The sequence below is a fragment of the Neophocaena asiaeorientalis genome, unplaced genomic scaffold (assembly GCF_003031525.2).
Source record: "Neophocaena asiaeorientalis asiaeorientalis breed wild unplaced genomic scaffold, Neophocaena_asiaeorientalis_V1.1 scaffold7, whole genome shotgun sequence".
Classification (NCBI taxonomy): Eukaryota; Metazoa; Chordata; class Mammalia; order Artiodactyla; family Phocoenidae; genus Neophocaena; species Neophocaena asiaeorientalis.
The window spans coordinates 7,573,675-7,590,751 of record NW_020185337.1 but is presented as its reverse complement, the minus strand read 5'-3'; the positions used below and the strand labels follow the sequence as shown (position 1 = coordinate 7,590,751).

Sequence of the window (17,077 nt, the reverse complement as noted above, 5' to 3'; positions counted from 1 at the left end):
CAAAAAAAAAAAAAAAAAAAAAAAAAAAAAAAAGATGAATAGACTTGATTTCACAACAATTAAAAAAAAATAAGAGGAAAATATCTGCCATAGACTGAATGTTGATGTCCCCCCTCCAAACATATGTTGAAATCTCATCCCCAATGACAGGGTATCCGGAGGTGGGGTCTTTGGGAGGTGTTTAGGTCATGCCAGCAGGCAGAGCCCTCATGAATGGGATTAGTGTCTTATAAAAGAGGCCCCAGAGAGCTCCCTCATCCCTCCTGCCATATGAAGTTACAGCAAAAAGAGGGACATCTATGAACCAGGAAGCAGGCTCTCACCAGACACTGAATCTGTTGGCACCTTGATCTTGGACTTCCCAGCCTCCAGAACTGTGAGGAATCAATTTCTGTTGTTCATAAGCTACATAATCTATGGTGTCTTTGCTAAAGCAGTCTGAGGCTGGCTGTAAGACAATATCCAAGCATTTTACAAAAAACCCTAGCTTTTTGCTCCTTTATATTCCTAGTGAATATTAAAGTAAAAGGACTAATGAGAAAATTAATAAGGGTGCTTGAAACAAAACCCTTTAACCAATCACGCTGATTTTCCACTTCTACCCCGCTCACCTCTTGGTGTGTAATTCGGACTCCATTATAAAAAGACATAACAGTATTGGGTCCCACTGCTACCTTTGAAAACAGTCCTTCTCCAGCACTGGAAATGAGAGATTCCGCAACATAAACCCTAAACAGAAAAAAGGGGCAAATAATGATTTTTTTTTAGTTTGATATGTCATCCCTTACATCAACCACCAAAATATTCTTATAGCTACGGAATACAAAATGTCAGTTCATAATAATCCAATGAGGAAGTAAGAAACAGAGAAACCACATACTTTGGCATTAGAAACTGGAGAACTGTTACTTATTTCTCTCACTGCTCTCTAATAAAGGGATTATTAGTATATATTCACAAGGTAACTCAGTGCTTGACAGAAGGTTTTTAAAAATTTGTCTGTTTTAATTAATGACAATTTCCACTGTCTTCCTAGACAAGGCAAACATTTCCCAAAGCTAATTAAAGCTATACCTAAGTTTCTCAGTGCCAAATAGGAGGGAAAGACTGTTTTAATGGAGCCCCAAGATGAATCTTTTACATAATAAAATATATCCAATAAGCACTTCCCAACAAAGGAGTTTATAGCAGATCAGCTCAAGGACCAAATCTGGCTGTGTCCATTTTTGTAAATAAAGTTTTATTGGGACACAGCCACACCTATCTGTTCAATATTATCTATGACTGCTTTAGCATTACAAAGGTAGACTTAAGTAGTTGCAGTAGAGACCCACAAAGCCTAAAATACTGACCACATGGCCCTTTATAGGACAAGTTTGCCAACCACTGGTTTATAAGAAAACAGCACCCATGATTACGGAACTGGATTTAGTAAGTAAGTACATGCCCCATCCACAGGATTTCAGTTCTTCTGGCCCCTGTGATGTAATGACTCTGGTGGAACTGGTCATCTGGGATTTTTGTTATGTAGATCTTCTGCTTATTTGATGGGCTGGAAGGCTGAATTATTGCTTTTACCTCTTGACTCTCTCCCAGGGACAGAATTATACGTCCTGCTGCTTGGCCGCACGACTGCCCTTCAGCTTGGGCTGAGGATACATCCCTGCCTGACTGACTTTGGTCTTGGCCATGTGATCCGCTTTGCAACTAGGCAGAAGTGACTGCAAAGCTAGGTCTTGGATATTAAGAAGCATGGCAAGTTTCTGCCAGCTTCCTTGAGTTTCCATTCATCTCCACAAGAAGAAGATGCTCCGGGGGGCTGTTGCTCCCTTAGCCTGAGTCTTGGAATGAAGGCATGTGAGACAGACTGGAACCCAACTTGAAACCTGGAGTGTAGCCTAGTCCAGCTGAGCTGAGTTGAGCCCAGTCAAAAGTGGCTGAACGTCAGCCAATCTACAGAAGCACGAGTGTAAAAGAAAATGTTTGCCTTCATAAATCACTGATAGTCTGAGGGTATTGTTATGTGGTATCATCACAATGACAGTAACAAAAAATGACTGATGCATACGGTTACGGTACTGTTGTGTTTTGGGGGCTAACAAGAGACCAAACCTTTCTCCCTGCAAACAGGCCAGAGCCTCGTGTCAAGAAAGAGGCCATTCATCCATTGTGACATTGTGGTGTCAGTCCTGTCAGTTAAACCAGGGAAGAGGCCTTTTCTCCGATGGGGACGGGACAGAAACTGAATAGAAGCCACGCTTACAGAGTGAGGCCAAGAGAAAGCCAACTGCAGATGGCACTCTTACCCACAAACAGGCCAGTCGCTGGGGAATAAGAACCCCAGGCAGGAGACCAGAGAAAACCATACCAGAAGCTTAGAGTTTAGCTAGGGTATGAAATGGAACAGGGCTTGACACTCTGGGAGGGATCTTATAGAATCAGAAAGTTGTAATTTATAAGCTGGAATTTTTTATGCTTCTTGTATTTTCTTTGTTTCACTCCTGTCTTCCCTTAGTGAATAAAGAAATTATCTCACATTCCAGACCCCCTCAGCTGGGCTAAGTAGAAAAGGAGGCATTTGGTCCCTGCCTCGGCTAGAGCTTGCAAGAGTGTGTAATGCTCCCTAGGGGCCAGCAGGGGCTAAGGCACAAACTGTGGCACCAGAGCCCCAAGAAAGGGGACACTTGAGCAGGGCATAGCTGGCTGCCTGGCCCAACTGCTATCTTTGTAGAAGCTTCATTCTGGGACTGACACACAAGCTGTTCTGTGCTTTATGGGTGGAAAAACTTCCTTACAGGGACAGATTCTATATGACAATAAAAACACTCTTCCTTGGAATATATGAATTTTTTTTCTGCTCAAGAACTCGGCCTTAGCAGAGGGCCAATAATTCCTACCACAAGGGTTATTTAATCTCACATAAATGGTGCTGTTTAAACCACATGGAAAAAATTACCTCTCTGATTCATATGGATCTGGAAGAAGGGCATTGGTAGAAATGCAAGATGAAGTTGACTTATCAAAGTGGTACACCGAACCTAAAAAGCAAACAAAAATCTCAGTACAAGGCCCAGAGTTAGGGAAGAGCGTTCTCTCTATCCACAGGACCAGAGTTAAATAATGAAAAGTGTTATTCAAGTTAGGCCAACTAGAATGAAATTCTTCAATATAAATGGGTAGTTTTTAAAAATGATAATAGGTTTTTATGATAAGGAAGTTTACTGGAGCAGGTTAGGGGGAAAAAACGTTTACTTCATACTGAGTGTGCAAACACCATAAATGTCTTAGCTTCATTCTCCATCATATTCACATGAATCTCTTGGTGATTAAAATAACATCCATTATATTTAAGAGAATTTACGATTGTGAATAGATAAACCCCAACTCCTCGTTTTGTTACGTAGTAAAAGACACACATACGGGTTTGATTTCTTTTCCTGAATATCTAAGTGGAAAAAATACATACAGATAATCAGGAAAAAGTTAATCTAAAGAAATACTTTTTTTATATTACTCCTGAAATGCTTTCACTTTATTCAAGAATATAATAATGATGGATACCATGTTATACAGCATAATGTACTTTCTCTCTTTCATTCTACAAATATCTGGAATTACCTGGGTGCTCTACATCTAAGCATCATCCACACCATTTGGTACAACTGATGTTATACCTCTAAGATCATTTACGATTGGAGAATCATAATTACAACAAATGTTGCCATAACATCAAATATTCTTATACGAGGGGATTAAACTCTGCTGTCTTGCTTGTTGAACTTTGTGATGTCGAATTGAGTTGCTAAAAGATATTTGTAGGTTATTACTGAATACAGCAATTGGATGCTTAGTAGATGGGAACGGTAACATGTGGTAATATTAGTTCTAATTAAAATATGTGATAGAGGGACTTCCTTGGGTGGCGCAGTGGTTAAGAACCTGCCTGCCAATGCAGGGGACATGGGTTCGATCCCTGGTCCGGGAAGATCCCACATGATGTGGAGCAACGAAGCCCATGCACCACAACTGCTGAGACTGCGTGCTGCAACTAGTGAAGCCTGAGCACTGCAACGAAGAGTAGCCCCCGCTCGCTGCAACTAGAGAAAGCTCACGTACAGCAACAAAGACCCAAAGCAGACAAAAATTTAAAAATAAAATAAAATAAAATTTAAAAAATTCAATGCCAAGGGAATACTGTGTAAAAAAAAAAATGTGATAGAATGAAATAGTAGCTGACTGGCTAGATAACATGCTTCCTATAGGCAGGTTTACACCAGTCATTACAAATTGCTGTGCAAGATATAAATGGATAGTTTTTAGGTTTGTTCTGGAGTTTTGTTCTCAGGTCTTAATAAACAGCCATCAGAAGTATCTTTTAAAATCCCATTTTTGCTTTTGAATTTTCTTTATTCATATGGTTTAAAAGCTGCTTGTGTAATTACAATTTTTAATCAAGAAAAAGCTTTGTCATGAAAATTTGAGATCTCTCTGGTCAGATCAGATTGGATAATAGTTTTAAATTTTTCTTGTGGTTTTCTTCATACGAGACACAGTCTATAGAATCCAACCACCCACCCCTGGCAATTGTCTCCTTCACTAAAAATAAATTCAGCCTCAGCAGAATTAAGGAGAACAGACTGCTTTTGAGAAAGCATTAACAAAGTCATCTTATTTCTATTAAAGTGGTTCAGAAGCCAATTAGTAATTTATTCCAGAAACGAAGGTACACAACCGTCCTAGAATTAATGTTCGTTCTCTGCAAAGAATTAGCTTCAGAGCATCCTCCCAGAGCACAAGGAAGACATACGGTGTTCCAAAGGCTAATAAGTAAAGAAACAAGTTTTGGAACTGGAGGGCTTACTCCAGCAAAGTCAATTACTTTAGGTACTAAGGCATCACAAATTATTCCATTAAGCAATTCCTAAGTGGTTACCAATGGCTACCAGGTCCTCTTTCTGTTTCCTTTTTTTATACAATCAAAACCCAAATTAATGGGCTTCCCTGGTGGCACAGTGGTTAAGAATCCGCCTGCCAATGCAGGGGACACGGGTTCAAGCCCTGGTCCGGGAAGATACCACATGCCGCGGAGCAACTAAGCCCGTGTGCCCCAACTACTGAGCCTGCGCTCTAGGGCCCACGAGCCACAACTACTGAGCCTGCATGCCACAACTACTGAAGCCCACGCTCCTGGAGCCTGTTCTCCGCAACAGAGAAGCCACCGCAATGAGAAGCCCGCGCACCGCAACAAAGAGTGGACCCCGCTCACTGCAACTAGAGAAAGCCCGTGCACAGCAGCGAAGACCCAACACAGCCAAAAATAAAATAAATAAATAAAATAAAACCCAAATTAATGTCTCAAAGTAAAAGTCAGAAAACAATCCAGATCAGCCGGTGTCTAACCAGGAAACAGACCATTTGAGTATTTCAGAGAGAGAGAATTTAATACAGGGAATTGGTTACACAGAGGCTGGAAGAGCTGGGAAGCCAAACAGGGCAGTGAAGAGCCCAGAAACTGGCAAGAGCAGGAGGCCAAAACCCTGAGCCACAGGGACAGAGGCAGAGGCATTCCTGGAGCTCTAGAGCTGGGGGAGTCCAGGGAAGCTGGACCCGTGGGGGACCGTCCTGCTGGGAGATGGAATCAGGAGACAGGCCACTGCTGGGGACTCTGCTGGACACAGAGAGGGCTTCTCCCTGCTCCTGTCCCTCTCCGTGTCCCCAGCCTGTGGCCAAAGCCAGACAGAAGCCCCAGGCACAAGAGCCTGGGGAATGCAGCCTGCAAGGGGCAGAAGCCCCATGCAGTAAAGCAGGGCAGGGAAAGGCTGAGGAATGCATCCGGACCAGCACACAGCCCATTAAAGGACGTTAGTTCAAAAAAGAAGAAAAAACCACTTTCAAACCAAACATTTCTGTGGAATACACATTCTATTGTGCAGAAATTCTCCTGTGAATTCCCATCTCCCTTCCTTAGACTAATACTTTCCTCATGAATGTACTAAGTGCCAACCACACGTAAAGCACTGTGTTAGGGGCTGTGCAGATACCAGTGGGAGTCACATCTCTTCCTGCCCTCAAGGAGCTGATGCACCTTCTTCAGTGCATACCATCCCTCCCTCTACTCCCTTAGACAGGCCTGTGCTCCAGGCAAACGAAAGGAACCCTTTCCTTTTCCTCCTTTCCCCTATCGTTGGTACTATGACCTGTGACTAGAATTCATCCATTCACTTGACAAACATTACTTCTAAGAGGTGAGCCAAGCTGTAAAGATGGAATAGGCAGGGACTTCCCTGGCGGTCCAGTGGTTGGGACTCCTCACTTTCACTGCTAGGGCCCAGGTTCAATCCCTGGTCGGGGAACTAAGATCCCACAAGCTACGCAGCCAAAAAAATAAAAACTAATAAGGGCCTACTGTATAGCACAGGGAACTCTACTCAGTCCTCTGTAATGGCCTATATGGGAAAAGAATCTAAAAAAGAGTAGATATATGTATATGTATAACTGATTCACTTTGCTGTACACCTGAAACTAACACAACGTTGTAAATCAACTATCCTCCAATAAAAAAACTTTTTTAATAAAATTTTAAAACATGGGAATTCTGATTTAATAGTCCCAAAGTGGGCCTGACAGCCTGCATTTCTAAGAAACATCCAGGTGATGCTGATAACTGTGTTTAAAAAGAAAAAAAAAAAAAAAAGATGGAAAAGACATTAGCCAGGGAATGGAATTCCTATGGAAAGAGGCAAAGAGATAAGGAGAAAAGAAATTCCAGGCAGAGGCACAAGGAGAAACTCAGCAAGAAGTAAGTGGAGACAGAGAAGCAGTCTGTGGATCCAAAAGCACAGAGAAAAAGGAGAAGACGGTTGTAGGAGGATTTTAGGTGAGATACTCGATTTCTGTTTCCCTCTTCCCCTCCCTCAACCACTGGACCAGAGGCCACATGACCCAAAAGCCCTCATCTGTCAGCCAGTCAGTGGTTCAATCACTGTAACTGGAAGAGGAAGGAGAGAGAAACAAAAGGAGCAGAACACAGAGTAAAGACTGTGCCCGGTGCCTCCCAGTCACCCAGAGCAGCTATGGTTCCTGACCCTTTTGAGACCCAAATTGTTCAACCTATCCTTAAAAGAACTGGGGCCTGCCAAAATCTTGCCAATAAATCCACCCCCCCTCCTTTTTTTGGCCTTAAGTTAGTTTGAAGAGGGTGTTTGTTATTTGCAACCAGGAGTTCTAAGAAAAATCATCATTCCCCTCTCACTTCCCAAAATGTGTTTCGTACTTATACTAAGAAGAATGTAATAGCCACAGTAACTTTCCTGATGGGGGCTTTATGGTAGGTGCCACTATCTGTATTTTATAATGAAAAAACGGGTTCTGAAAGGATAACCAACCTGCCCCAAACCATAATACAGTAAATGTTGGCACTGAGACTCAAACGAGGTGACTCTTAAGTCCAAGACTCTTGCCACTAAAAATGCTGCCACTTCCAAATGCTGCCACTTTTAAAATCTGCATCGCCAAGTGGGATCCTCCCCTAGCTGGAGTCTCCTCATTCCTAAACCTTATAACACTCTCTCCTTTTGGAATGGATGTGAAGAGTGCAGATATTAGAGTTTGAAGTTCAAAGATTACTGTTACAACTTAAAAAACCCTTCATTTTGGAATGATTTTAAATTTACAGAAAAGTTGCAAACATAGTACAGAGAGTTCCCAATGCCCCTCACTGCTTCTCCTAATGTTAATTTCTTGTGTTACATGGTACATTTGTCCAAATTAAGAAACCAACATAGCTGCGTTAGTATTGACTGAACTCCAGACTTTATTCAGATTTCACCAGTTTTTCCACGAATGTCCTTTTTCTGTTCCAGGATCCAATCCAGAATCCCATATTGCATTTAAAATGCCTCAATTTTTAACTTAAAAATACAAAACCAGAGACATTTATAACAACCCAAGTTGGACCTAAATGTAAAGTGCTAGGCTTCCTATTTTTGGACTACCACCCTTTGGAGAATCTCCTTCCAATCCAAACAGCTAAATATTATTTAGGCCTATCAATGCCTAGATATATTATCTTTTCTTTTTTTAAAAAAATATTTATTTATTTATTTGGCTGCGCCAGGTCTCAGTTGCGGCATGCAGGATCTTTAGTTGAGGCACTCAGGATCTTTAGTTGCGGCGCTCGGGATCTCTAGTTGCGGCATGTGGGATCTAGTTCCCGGACCAGGGATTGACCAGGCCCCCTGCATTGACAGTGTGGAGTCTTAACCACTAGACCACCAGGGAAGTCCCTGTATTATCTTTTCTACTTTATTCTCCTTATACCTTAACTTGGATTGGAAATGCGTGTATGCATATTTCAAGGAATCAGACCGATTTAGCTTTCTTAATGTTGCGCCACTGAAAATACAAAATCTTGATGTTTTTCTTTGTATATTTTCCAGATTTTCTACAAGAAATAATTTTATACTCAGAAAAAAAGTTTGGTGTGCCATCCTGTACTTCTAAAAGGAAATAGGATTTTTTCTATCATTGATTCCAATAGGATCATTCATGTATGGAATATGTCCTCCAAGAAGATGCTAGACTTTGAAGAGGGCCCGGGTGCCGATGTGCATTTATCCTTCCCAGTCAGAGCTCAGGCTGAATCAGCATTACAATCTGTACCAACTTGGAGATCTGCCTAATTTGATTCTTTATCAGTTAAATCATTAAACTGTTAAGTTTTTTTCCCTGAGATATAATATTTAAAACTGATTAAATTACTGCTGTCATTTCTTCACTCCTTCTGTGTGTTAGAATTATACAGCTATGCCCTTGTCAGATGACTTTTTAGCATGTGCCACTAAAGTGCATGGTGTATATGACCCTGTCTCACTGATGTCCGCCTTGGCCATGTGACTTGCTTTGACCAATGAAAAGTGGGTGAAAGGGACTTTGTGTCAGTTCCAAGCTGAGGCTTTAGGAGGCATCATAGGTGTCTGCTCTTGCTCTGGCTTCCTGTGACCACCTGAGAAAACTGACCCAGGCCACCACTGTCCCTTTAGATTGGGCCCAGAACTAAGACATAGAACAGACTCAGAGCTGACTAGAAGCCTAAGGTCCAGCCTGGCCTGGCCATGCCCCACCTGGACCGGTCGAGTACAGTTGCTTAGCAGACCTGTGTGTGCTGTTGTAAACCACTGAGATGCTGAGGTATCTGTTATGCACCCAAGCTAATACACCAGACTAGACAAAGAAATTAACTTCTCTTAAGCCGCAACAACCCGTTCTGGAATTAGAGCAACCCGTCTGAAGCAGATTCAACTTACTTCCAGGCATCAGTTCAAAGTGAGGCCTTCCTTCTTCAGTGGACAGAAGAGTAGCCAGTTTCCCTTCTATCATCTCTCCATCAATGAATTTTCCATACAGGGCAGTCCTCTCATCAGGGTACACGTATGCTATCTTCTCTCCAGTCATCTCCCCATCTTCATTTACTTCTCCTACAAGGCTGCCTCCATCCTGATGGGAGAAACCCAAAACCAGAAAATATTATATATAGCATTTATCTATATGACATGAGTTCAAGACATTTCTCTTGTGCACCGCCATTGTGAACAGCACTGATGTGGATCATAACAGTTTCAGAACACAGAGTTTTTCACATGAGCATGAAAGCGTGATGCATCTCTCCCCTCCCCATCCAGTCCCCTATAAGTTACATGCACAGGGGGCATATAGCCTGATTTAGAGAGTCAAAGACGGAGTTGTGCTTTATAATCCTTGGACAAGCTACTGATACTCTAACTTGGTTTGTTATCTAAGAAACAAACATGTTGTATTTGTGATGTAAGTTACAATCATCGAAAGGAAATGTAACTAAGGGTTACTTTGGGGCAATATCAAATGTGATGAGGTAGCAGGACAGTCTTACTATTCCTATGATTTCTCTTCTCAAATATTGAATTCTGGATTTCTGGTCTAGTAAGAAAATCTTTAGTTCAAAGGTACTTAAGAATGAGTTCAGTACACATGAGTAATGAGAGTCATCCGCACTTTCTAAGGGATAAACAAAAGGACTTGTGGACACTGCCTTTCTGAGAATTCTATTCCATCACTTTTTTTGGAGTCAGAAGGAAAAGTGAAAAAAGATCAACTAAATTCTACGCCCTTCCCCATCACTTCTTTCTTCCCACTCGTCTTTATTTACTTCTCCCTTCTCCCTCCTTCCAGGAGAGGAGTCAGCTGTGCTTCCTCTTTAACTGTCATTTGCTTCATTCCAAAGGGTCATTAAATGCTTTAGGGCAGAGGCTATCAGAGAATTCTGTATCCTGGTACCAGTGCTAGGGATATAGTAGATGATATATTCTTAAAACTGAATTGGGATACTAAAACCAATAAGTAATTTTTAAAAAATCTAATCTAGGGTGCAAGAGATGTTCCCCCCCCCTTTTTTTTTCCCATCCAGAAGGTCCTTATGGTATAACTGAAAATCTAAGATCTTCGTGGGTCTGACACAAGACTAGTAAGCCCATGACATCTTCTAAAAGCTTGGATATTCCCCCAACTGAAAGGTTCTAGAAGCAGCTACTCAAAGTCAGTGACGTGGGACGACTTTTAAGTGATTCCAAATGCTGTTTACAGAGAGACAGCAGGAAGAAATACCACCAGGTACAGGATTTCTACAGTTCATCGTAGTCCAATTGCTCTTTGGAGAAAAAAGGTTATCAATTAAAAAATGAATCCCAGCACTGCCATAGAAACAAAAATACTTGGAAGCACTTTTCATGGATAGAAAGTGCATTAGCGACGTATTATTGCTCTTTCTCCTTCCCGAGTTAATTCTTAATAACCCAGCCCGAGCGGGGATGATACTTTTTGCAAGATCTGCCTTCAGGCTTTCAGTGACTGAGCTGAATGGTGTATTTATGCTTCTTATATGCCGTAACTAATATAAGCCATCAACATGATTATTTCTTCAGAACAGGATTCTGTCTTTCTAGGGTCTCACGTTTTTCTTCCCCCTTATGTGCTTTAAACTTCCAGTTTGGGGGACAAATGATTTTATTTGTCTACAATGATAAAGCAGAGATTCTTCTTTTTTTTCAAAAGGAGTTATGAGTTTGTTTTGTTTTGCTTTGTTTTGTTTGCGGTACGCGGGCCTCTCACTGTTGTGGCCTCTCTTGTCGCGGAGCACAGGCTCCGGACGCGCAGGCTCAGCGGCCATGGCTCACAGGCCCAGCCGCTCCACGGCATGTGGGATCTTTCCCAGACCGGGGCACGAACCCGTGTCCCCTGCGTCGGCAGGCGGACTCCCAACCACTGCGCCACCAGGGAAGCCCGGAGTTATGAGTTTTTAATTAAAAACTTTCCATCACTGTTTCAAGGTCAAATTTTGAAAGAAGTAAACTGTCCTTAGAGTGAGCTTACAAATCCTGTAGGGAGGATCATTATTTTTGCCTTCCCTTGTTCCTGTTTTGACTTCATGTCACAAACACTTCTTTGTTGGCTGTGTCAGGGGTGCTGGAGAAGAAACTGCTCCTTATTCTCCTCTGCTCAGTGGCTCCCCCTCATGGGAGGAGAAATCGTTCACTTGATTGGTGAGAAGGCAGGATCTGACACCCACTGACACCCAACTCTACTGGGTAGGAGTTAACAGCATAAAGCTGTTGCTCTCATGTGTTCTGCACTTTCGCTCACCTGTCCTGGGAACTGACAGTGCCCACAGGCTGCACCTGCTCCCCTCTCAGTCCTCTCCTCTCCCTGGGGAAGCTCCCCCAGGCAGCCCTACTCCTCAAGGGAAACCTGCAGCTTTCTAGCTGCTCTGTGGGCAGCTGGCCCATCCGTTTAGCTCAGAGGGGCAGGAGTAGAAGCCCAGGCCACATCTCCATTCCAACTCCGCCATAATGAAACCAACATCCTGATCCCTGATCCCTACGTCTATTTCTTAATTGATTCCCAGTCCAGAGAGCAGAGCAGTGGGGTGTGATTACCAGCCTCCCCCCGCCCCGACCCCAAACGCCAACAGATACTATATACAAAGTGTTATCAACCAAGTTGATTTTTAAAGCTTGTAACTCTCCCTAGTGCTTCTTCCTTCCTAAGGCAGAGTCTTCTCTCGGTGCTTTAAAAGACAGTGATTAAGGCGGAAGGCCAAAATGCAGCTGCTCATTCTAGGTTTCAAAATGCAACTACATTGAGCCAATCGGATCCATTCACCTCAGTTCATCGATGATCTCCTCTAGGGACTTAAATTGATCACAGTCACAAGTAAAATGACAGGTAGTGGGAGAATCTGGTAATCCATTACCTCTTTCCTAGACCCACCCTCATGAGGAATTCCACGTTCCCAGGCTTCAAGATTCACTGTCAGATCGGCAGCCCCCCAGCACTGGGCAGCAGGAAGCTTATCCTGCCTACTGATGAAGCAACGAAAGTTTCAGGCTTCCTAACTGGTAAGTACCTCCATCTCTTCTCCCTCTGTAACTGAAAGGACTTGTGAGCTATTGCGGATCCTACCAGGAGAATGTGTAAATGCTTTCGTAATTATTTTAAAAAATGTTTTACAATATTTTTTCTTATGCCTAGAGTATAACTTACTTTTTAGGAACAATAACGTGTAAATAGATTTAGCTGGGACTACTCTTCTTGCTATACATGTTTTTATTAATACTTTTAAATCATAAGAGGATACGGTTAAGAGTAAGGAAAAAAACGTATTTTGACTTAAGCTCTGGACCAAATAAAATATTTCCTCAGGTTTATTTTCTGAAACATTTTCTGGAAATTCACTACAAACAGATGGGGTATTTGAAATGCAAACAAAAATTACAGCATTAATTCCCAGCCATGGGTTTTGCCACATTTTTTTTGCTCTAGTCAGCTCCAGAAAGATCATAAAATGTTATCAAATACTCAAAGGCAAGTTAATTTTAATCACCTTGATTTAAGCAAGATAAACCAGAAAGCAGGGAGTAGGATTGTAAAATCAAGTAACAATAGTGTAGTAAGTCCAAAAAGATGGGAAATTGCTGGATTAGTTCTTACATATGAGGAAGAATAACATTAATTGCAACAACGAGACATTCCACCATCTCTTTCTATATCCCAAAGGAATATTTTTAAAAAGCAACATATTTTTGTCTTTATTAGTGGTACAATCAAACCAGTTTGTCCCAGTTTGTTTTCATCATGACTAATCATTCCTTTCCAAAGCCACCCTGAGGAGGACTTCATAGTAGATCGGAGCACAACAAAGTCAATAGTGAAAGAGTGAGAGGATGTCCCCCTAAGCTGCTGGCTTCAGCTACTGACTCTCAAGTTTCACAGCCTCACATTTCCTAAGATAGAGAATACATTTCGTTATTCATTGGGAAGACTCGAAGCATTGTCTTAAAACTCGTTACTTTCCAGCAAAATGAACAGTCGTGAGGCTTACTGGGTAATATATCCAGCACACTCCATGCCGAATGTTATCTTTATATTGTCCCTTGAAGATCAGTCTTCCATCTGTGTCGTACTCCTGGGCGGGTCCATTCAGCTCTCCGTCTACATATGTGCCCTGGAGAACTCCTCCATCCTCATAAGTGTAAACTCCCTGGCCCTGCAGGGCATCATCCACATAATATCCCTCCAGGGTGCTGTGAGAGAAGGGAGAACAAAAGGGAACAGTCAGACAGTGACTCAACTCTCTTAAAAGAAAGGATCACACCACGCCCAGCTCTGTTCCAATGCTGGCCTGTAATCAGTACATCCTCCTGAATTCTCCGAGATTGCTAGGAAAAAGACTCCCAAGATATGGGTAGGATTAGATACTGAGAGGGAGATTTAATTCCTAATCTCCTGGTTCCTATTAATCCAATTTCTCTACTGGAGGAAATACAGAAGAAAGAAGCCACAGGTGGAAAAAGAACAAGCCTCATCTAAGTATGTTTCCAAGGCTAGATGCCAACCAATACCGGGCAATAGAAATTCTGGTGTTACCCTTTCCACACATAAACCACCCTTTCCACACACAAACCACTCATGCTTAATTTCCCTCAAGAGTTCCAGAATTCACTGGGAGTTCTCAAGGGTCTTTCAGATGGCTTGTATATAGTGGTCTCTAGTAATACAAATGTGGTTTAGAACGTGTAGATGTCTGCTTATCTGTCTTAAGCCATTAATGCATTATTTATCGGTGACAACCATAAGTAGTATCCAATCAAAAGTAACCCCATCCATCTCTTTGGAAGATATATGGGGATTTACTTGTGTGTGCGTGCGATCATGGGAAATAGGGGCAAGTAAGGAAGACGGCCCGCTCAACCTTGCTAATATCATTAGCAGCCTGATAAAGTTTGAGACCCGTCGTCCTAGAACAGAAGAAAGCTCACAAGGGTGCTCATGGTGGTTTTACAAGAACCTTTTTCTCTCCTCATAAAACACTTTTGGAATTTCAATACATGTTTTCAGTGTCAGCCTCGCAAAGGCCATTATGCAATGAAACTAACTTTATCCAAAAATTCCCTTCATGAACTGGAATCTGGAATGAGGGGAAAGACCAGCTCAAATTATTTTTTACAATTAAAAAGTAAGATGTTTAGCAACAAAGTTTGATGATTTTAACATGTGCAGATAACACTCATTCATTAATTCAACTAACAGACATTTACAGGGTGCCTTCAAGTAGTGAGCGTCGTGTGAGGATCTAGAAAGCATGATGAACAAGACAAACACATAACCAGGAGACAGGTACTGGGGACAGGTGGGACCCAAAGGGGGCCATGGGGACCGAGGTGGCTGCACCTGAGTCTGCCTGGAAAAAGTGCTGTCTTGCTCTAATGAATGACAGAATGATCTGTAATTATTAAATGAAAAGCACAGTCTAAATAACGATAGCCTCTGATTACATTGTAATTATACTATTTGTAGTCTCCCAAGGAGATAAATCGTTCTCTTTCAGTTTTGTTTGTACTATCAATGATAAACAGGCCTAGTAAATTCATGAAGAGAAAAAGTGCACTTCAGCACAGCCCTTGCATCAATAATCAAAATTCTATGTCAGTGAGGTCGGAATTAAGGAGATTCGGCTGTCATTAGACTCCTGCCATGAAAAAAAAGAACCCTGGTGAAGGATTACTAATCAACTGACATAATGATGCAATAGACAGGGCAAAAAACGACTTCATCATCTATCTTCAGTTTGGGGATTGCCAGATAAAACAGAATATGCTCAGTTAAGTTTGAATTTCAGATAAACAACAAATAATTTTTTAGCATAAGTATGTCCCAAATATTGAACTGGATATAGTTTTACGAAAATATTTTTCGTTGCTTATCTGAGCCATTTTAACTGGGTGCCCTGGATTTTTATTTGCTAAACCTGGTGACCCTATTGACTTTGAATTCTCAGCAGCATTCAAAACGTTACTGTGTATGTTTGGGCAGAATTATCCCTTGACAGACTAGTCTGCCAATGTTTCTTAGGTTTATGATGAAAGCTACAAGGCATGGGTCTCACGAATCAGTTAACCAGTCATGTGGGTTTGCACATATTTCCCCCAGGTCATGTCCCGTAGTTTGTCCCGCCCTCCCTCAGAGTAGAACCTTCCCTTATTAGTAACACAATCCTAAGAACAAGCTGCTCTTTCCCGTAGCTCAACGAACGTTAAGATTCCCAAATGCAAATTCTTAGGTATTGGAGAGCAAAACTTACTGCATTGTTTTCCAGCCCCTGCCTGAGGAAACAGCTTAGCTTCCTTGGTACATTTTTTTGGTAGCTTGGATGGAATCTGATAACAAAAAGGGGGCATGTTATCACATGAACTGGGGTCTCCAGGGCAATAAAAAGTGATAAGGCTTTGAAATCCTTTTATTTCAAAGGAAATAAAAGCTTCTTAGTCTGGCGTTAAAGGCACCACCTTTCTTTCTAACTTTTTCCTCCAGAGGAGGCTGGCAAACCATGGCCGGCTGCCTGTTTTTGTAAATACAGTTTTACTGGAACACAGCCATGAACATTCCTTTCCGTATCCTCTGTGGCTGCTTTCATATGACAACAGCAGAGTTGAACACTTGCAACAGAGGCCGAATGTGGCCCAAGAAGCCTAAAATATTTACTATCTCACCCCAGGCAGAAAAAGTTTGCTGATTCCCGCTCTAGAATCCTCTGCTCACATTAGTTTATTCACTGGCCCCAAGCACACATCTATGTATCTTAGCTCCTATAGTATGTTTTCCCTGCCTCTTCCCTTAAAACATATGTAACCAAACTTTTAAAATCCCTGAGGACACATTCAGGAAAAAAAAGTTACGGGTCACATTTTCCTTTTTTTAAATTCAAAACAAAAATGACTTTGGGAAAATAATGAATATTCTCCAACCTCTGGTCTTTTTCTATTTCAGAAAGAAATCGACTATGAGAAAATGGCACTATTTTGTAGCAACTCAATCATTAATATCTGGTTATATCTGAGAAGTAGCTATGCAGGAATAACTTTCTAATCTTCCTTGCTGAAACCGGATTGGGAGCTGTGTTGTGGAGGAAGGTGTTCTCATCACTGGCCTCCCCAGAGCCTACCCATCCTCCATATGGAGCCCTACTTCCCACAGAGTCTACCTTGACCTCTGCAACCACAGTCACTGAAGCCTAGTCATGGACTAGTACAGGATGTGCCACGTCTTCATCCATGATCAGCTTACGGGTCCTATTTCTCTAAATAGATTGTAAGCCCTTTACAGGAACAAATTAGGCATTATGTATTCCGCCCTAACATATAAACACAGCATATCTTCAGGTGATATTTGCTAAATGAAAGAGTGGAACTGGGATAATCTTGCTTTGAGAAGAGAAAACTGAGAGGGAACATAAGGATGTTAAAAGTATTTCTCAAGTGCAGGGAGGATTCTTTATATGAAGTGTATGTGCATACAGTCTGCAAGTTAGGAAAGTTTCTTAAACGCTCTGCTTTATTTCTCCATTTGTAAACTGCAGCTGCTAATAGGGTTATTAAAAATTACATGGGTTAATACATATTAAGTGCTTAGAAGATGATCTGGGACATAATGATTGCTCGAATAAATAACAGCTATTATTATTAAGCATGCACCTTCATGTACATGATGG

At 41.7% G+C, this 17,077-nt stretch overlaps 1 protein-coding gene across 4 annotated transcripts in view; it reads right to left on the bottom strand.

Annotated features, from left to right (window-relative positions):
- The window catches only part of SETD7 (SET domain containing 7, histone lysine methyltransferase), a 49,879-nt gene that overhangs the window by 15,480 nt on the left and 17,322 nt on the right, over positions 1-17,077 (bottom strand). For all 4 annotated transcript variants that reach the window (XM_024736058.1, XM_024736059.1, XM_024736057.1 and 1 more), the window contains exons 4-7: positions 13,412-13,613; positions 9,306-9,495; positions 2,957-3,038; positions 612-729 (exon numbers count right to left, since the gene is read on the bottom strand). In XM_024736058.1, the coding sequence (XP_024591826.1) occupies positions 612-729; positions 2,957-3,038; positions 9,306-9,495; positions 13,412-13,613 (592 nt within the window). The remainder of the gene's footprint in view (positions 1-611; positions 730-2,956; positions 3,039-9,305; positions 9,496-13,411; positions 13,614-17,077) is intronic.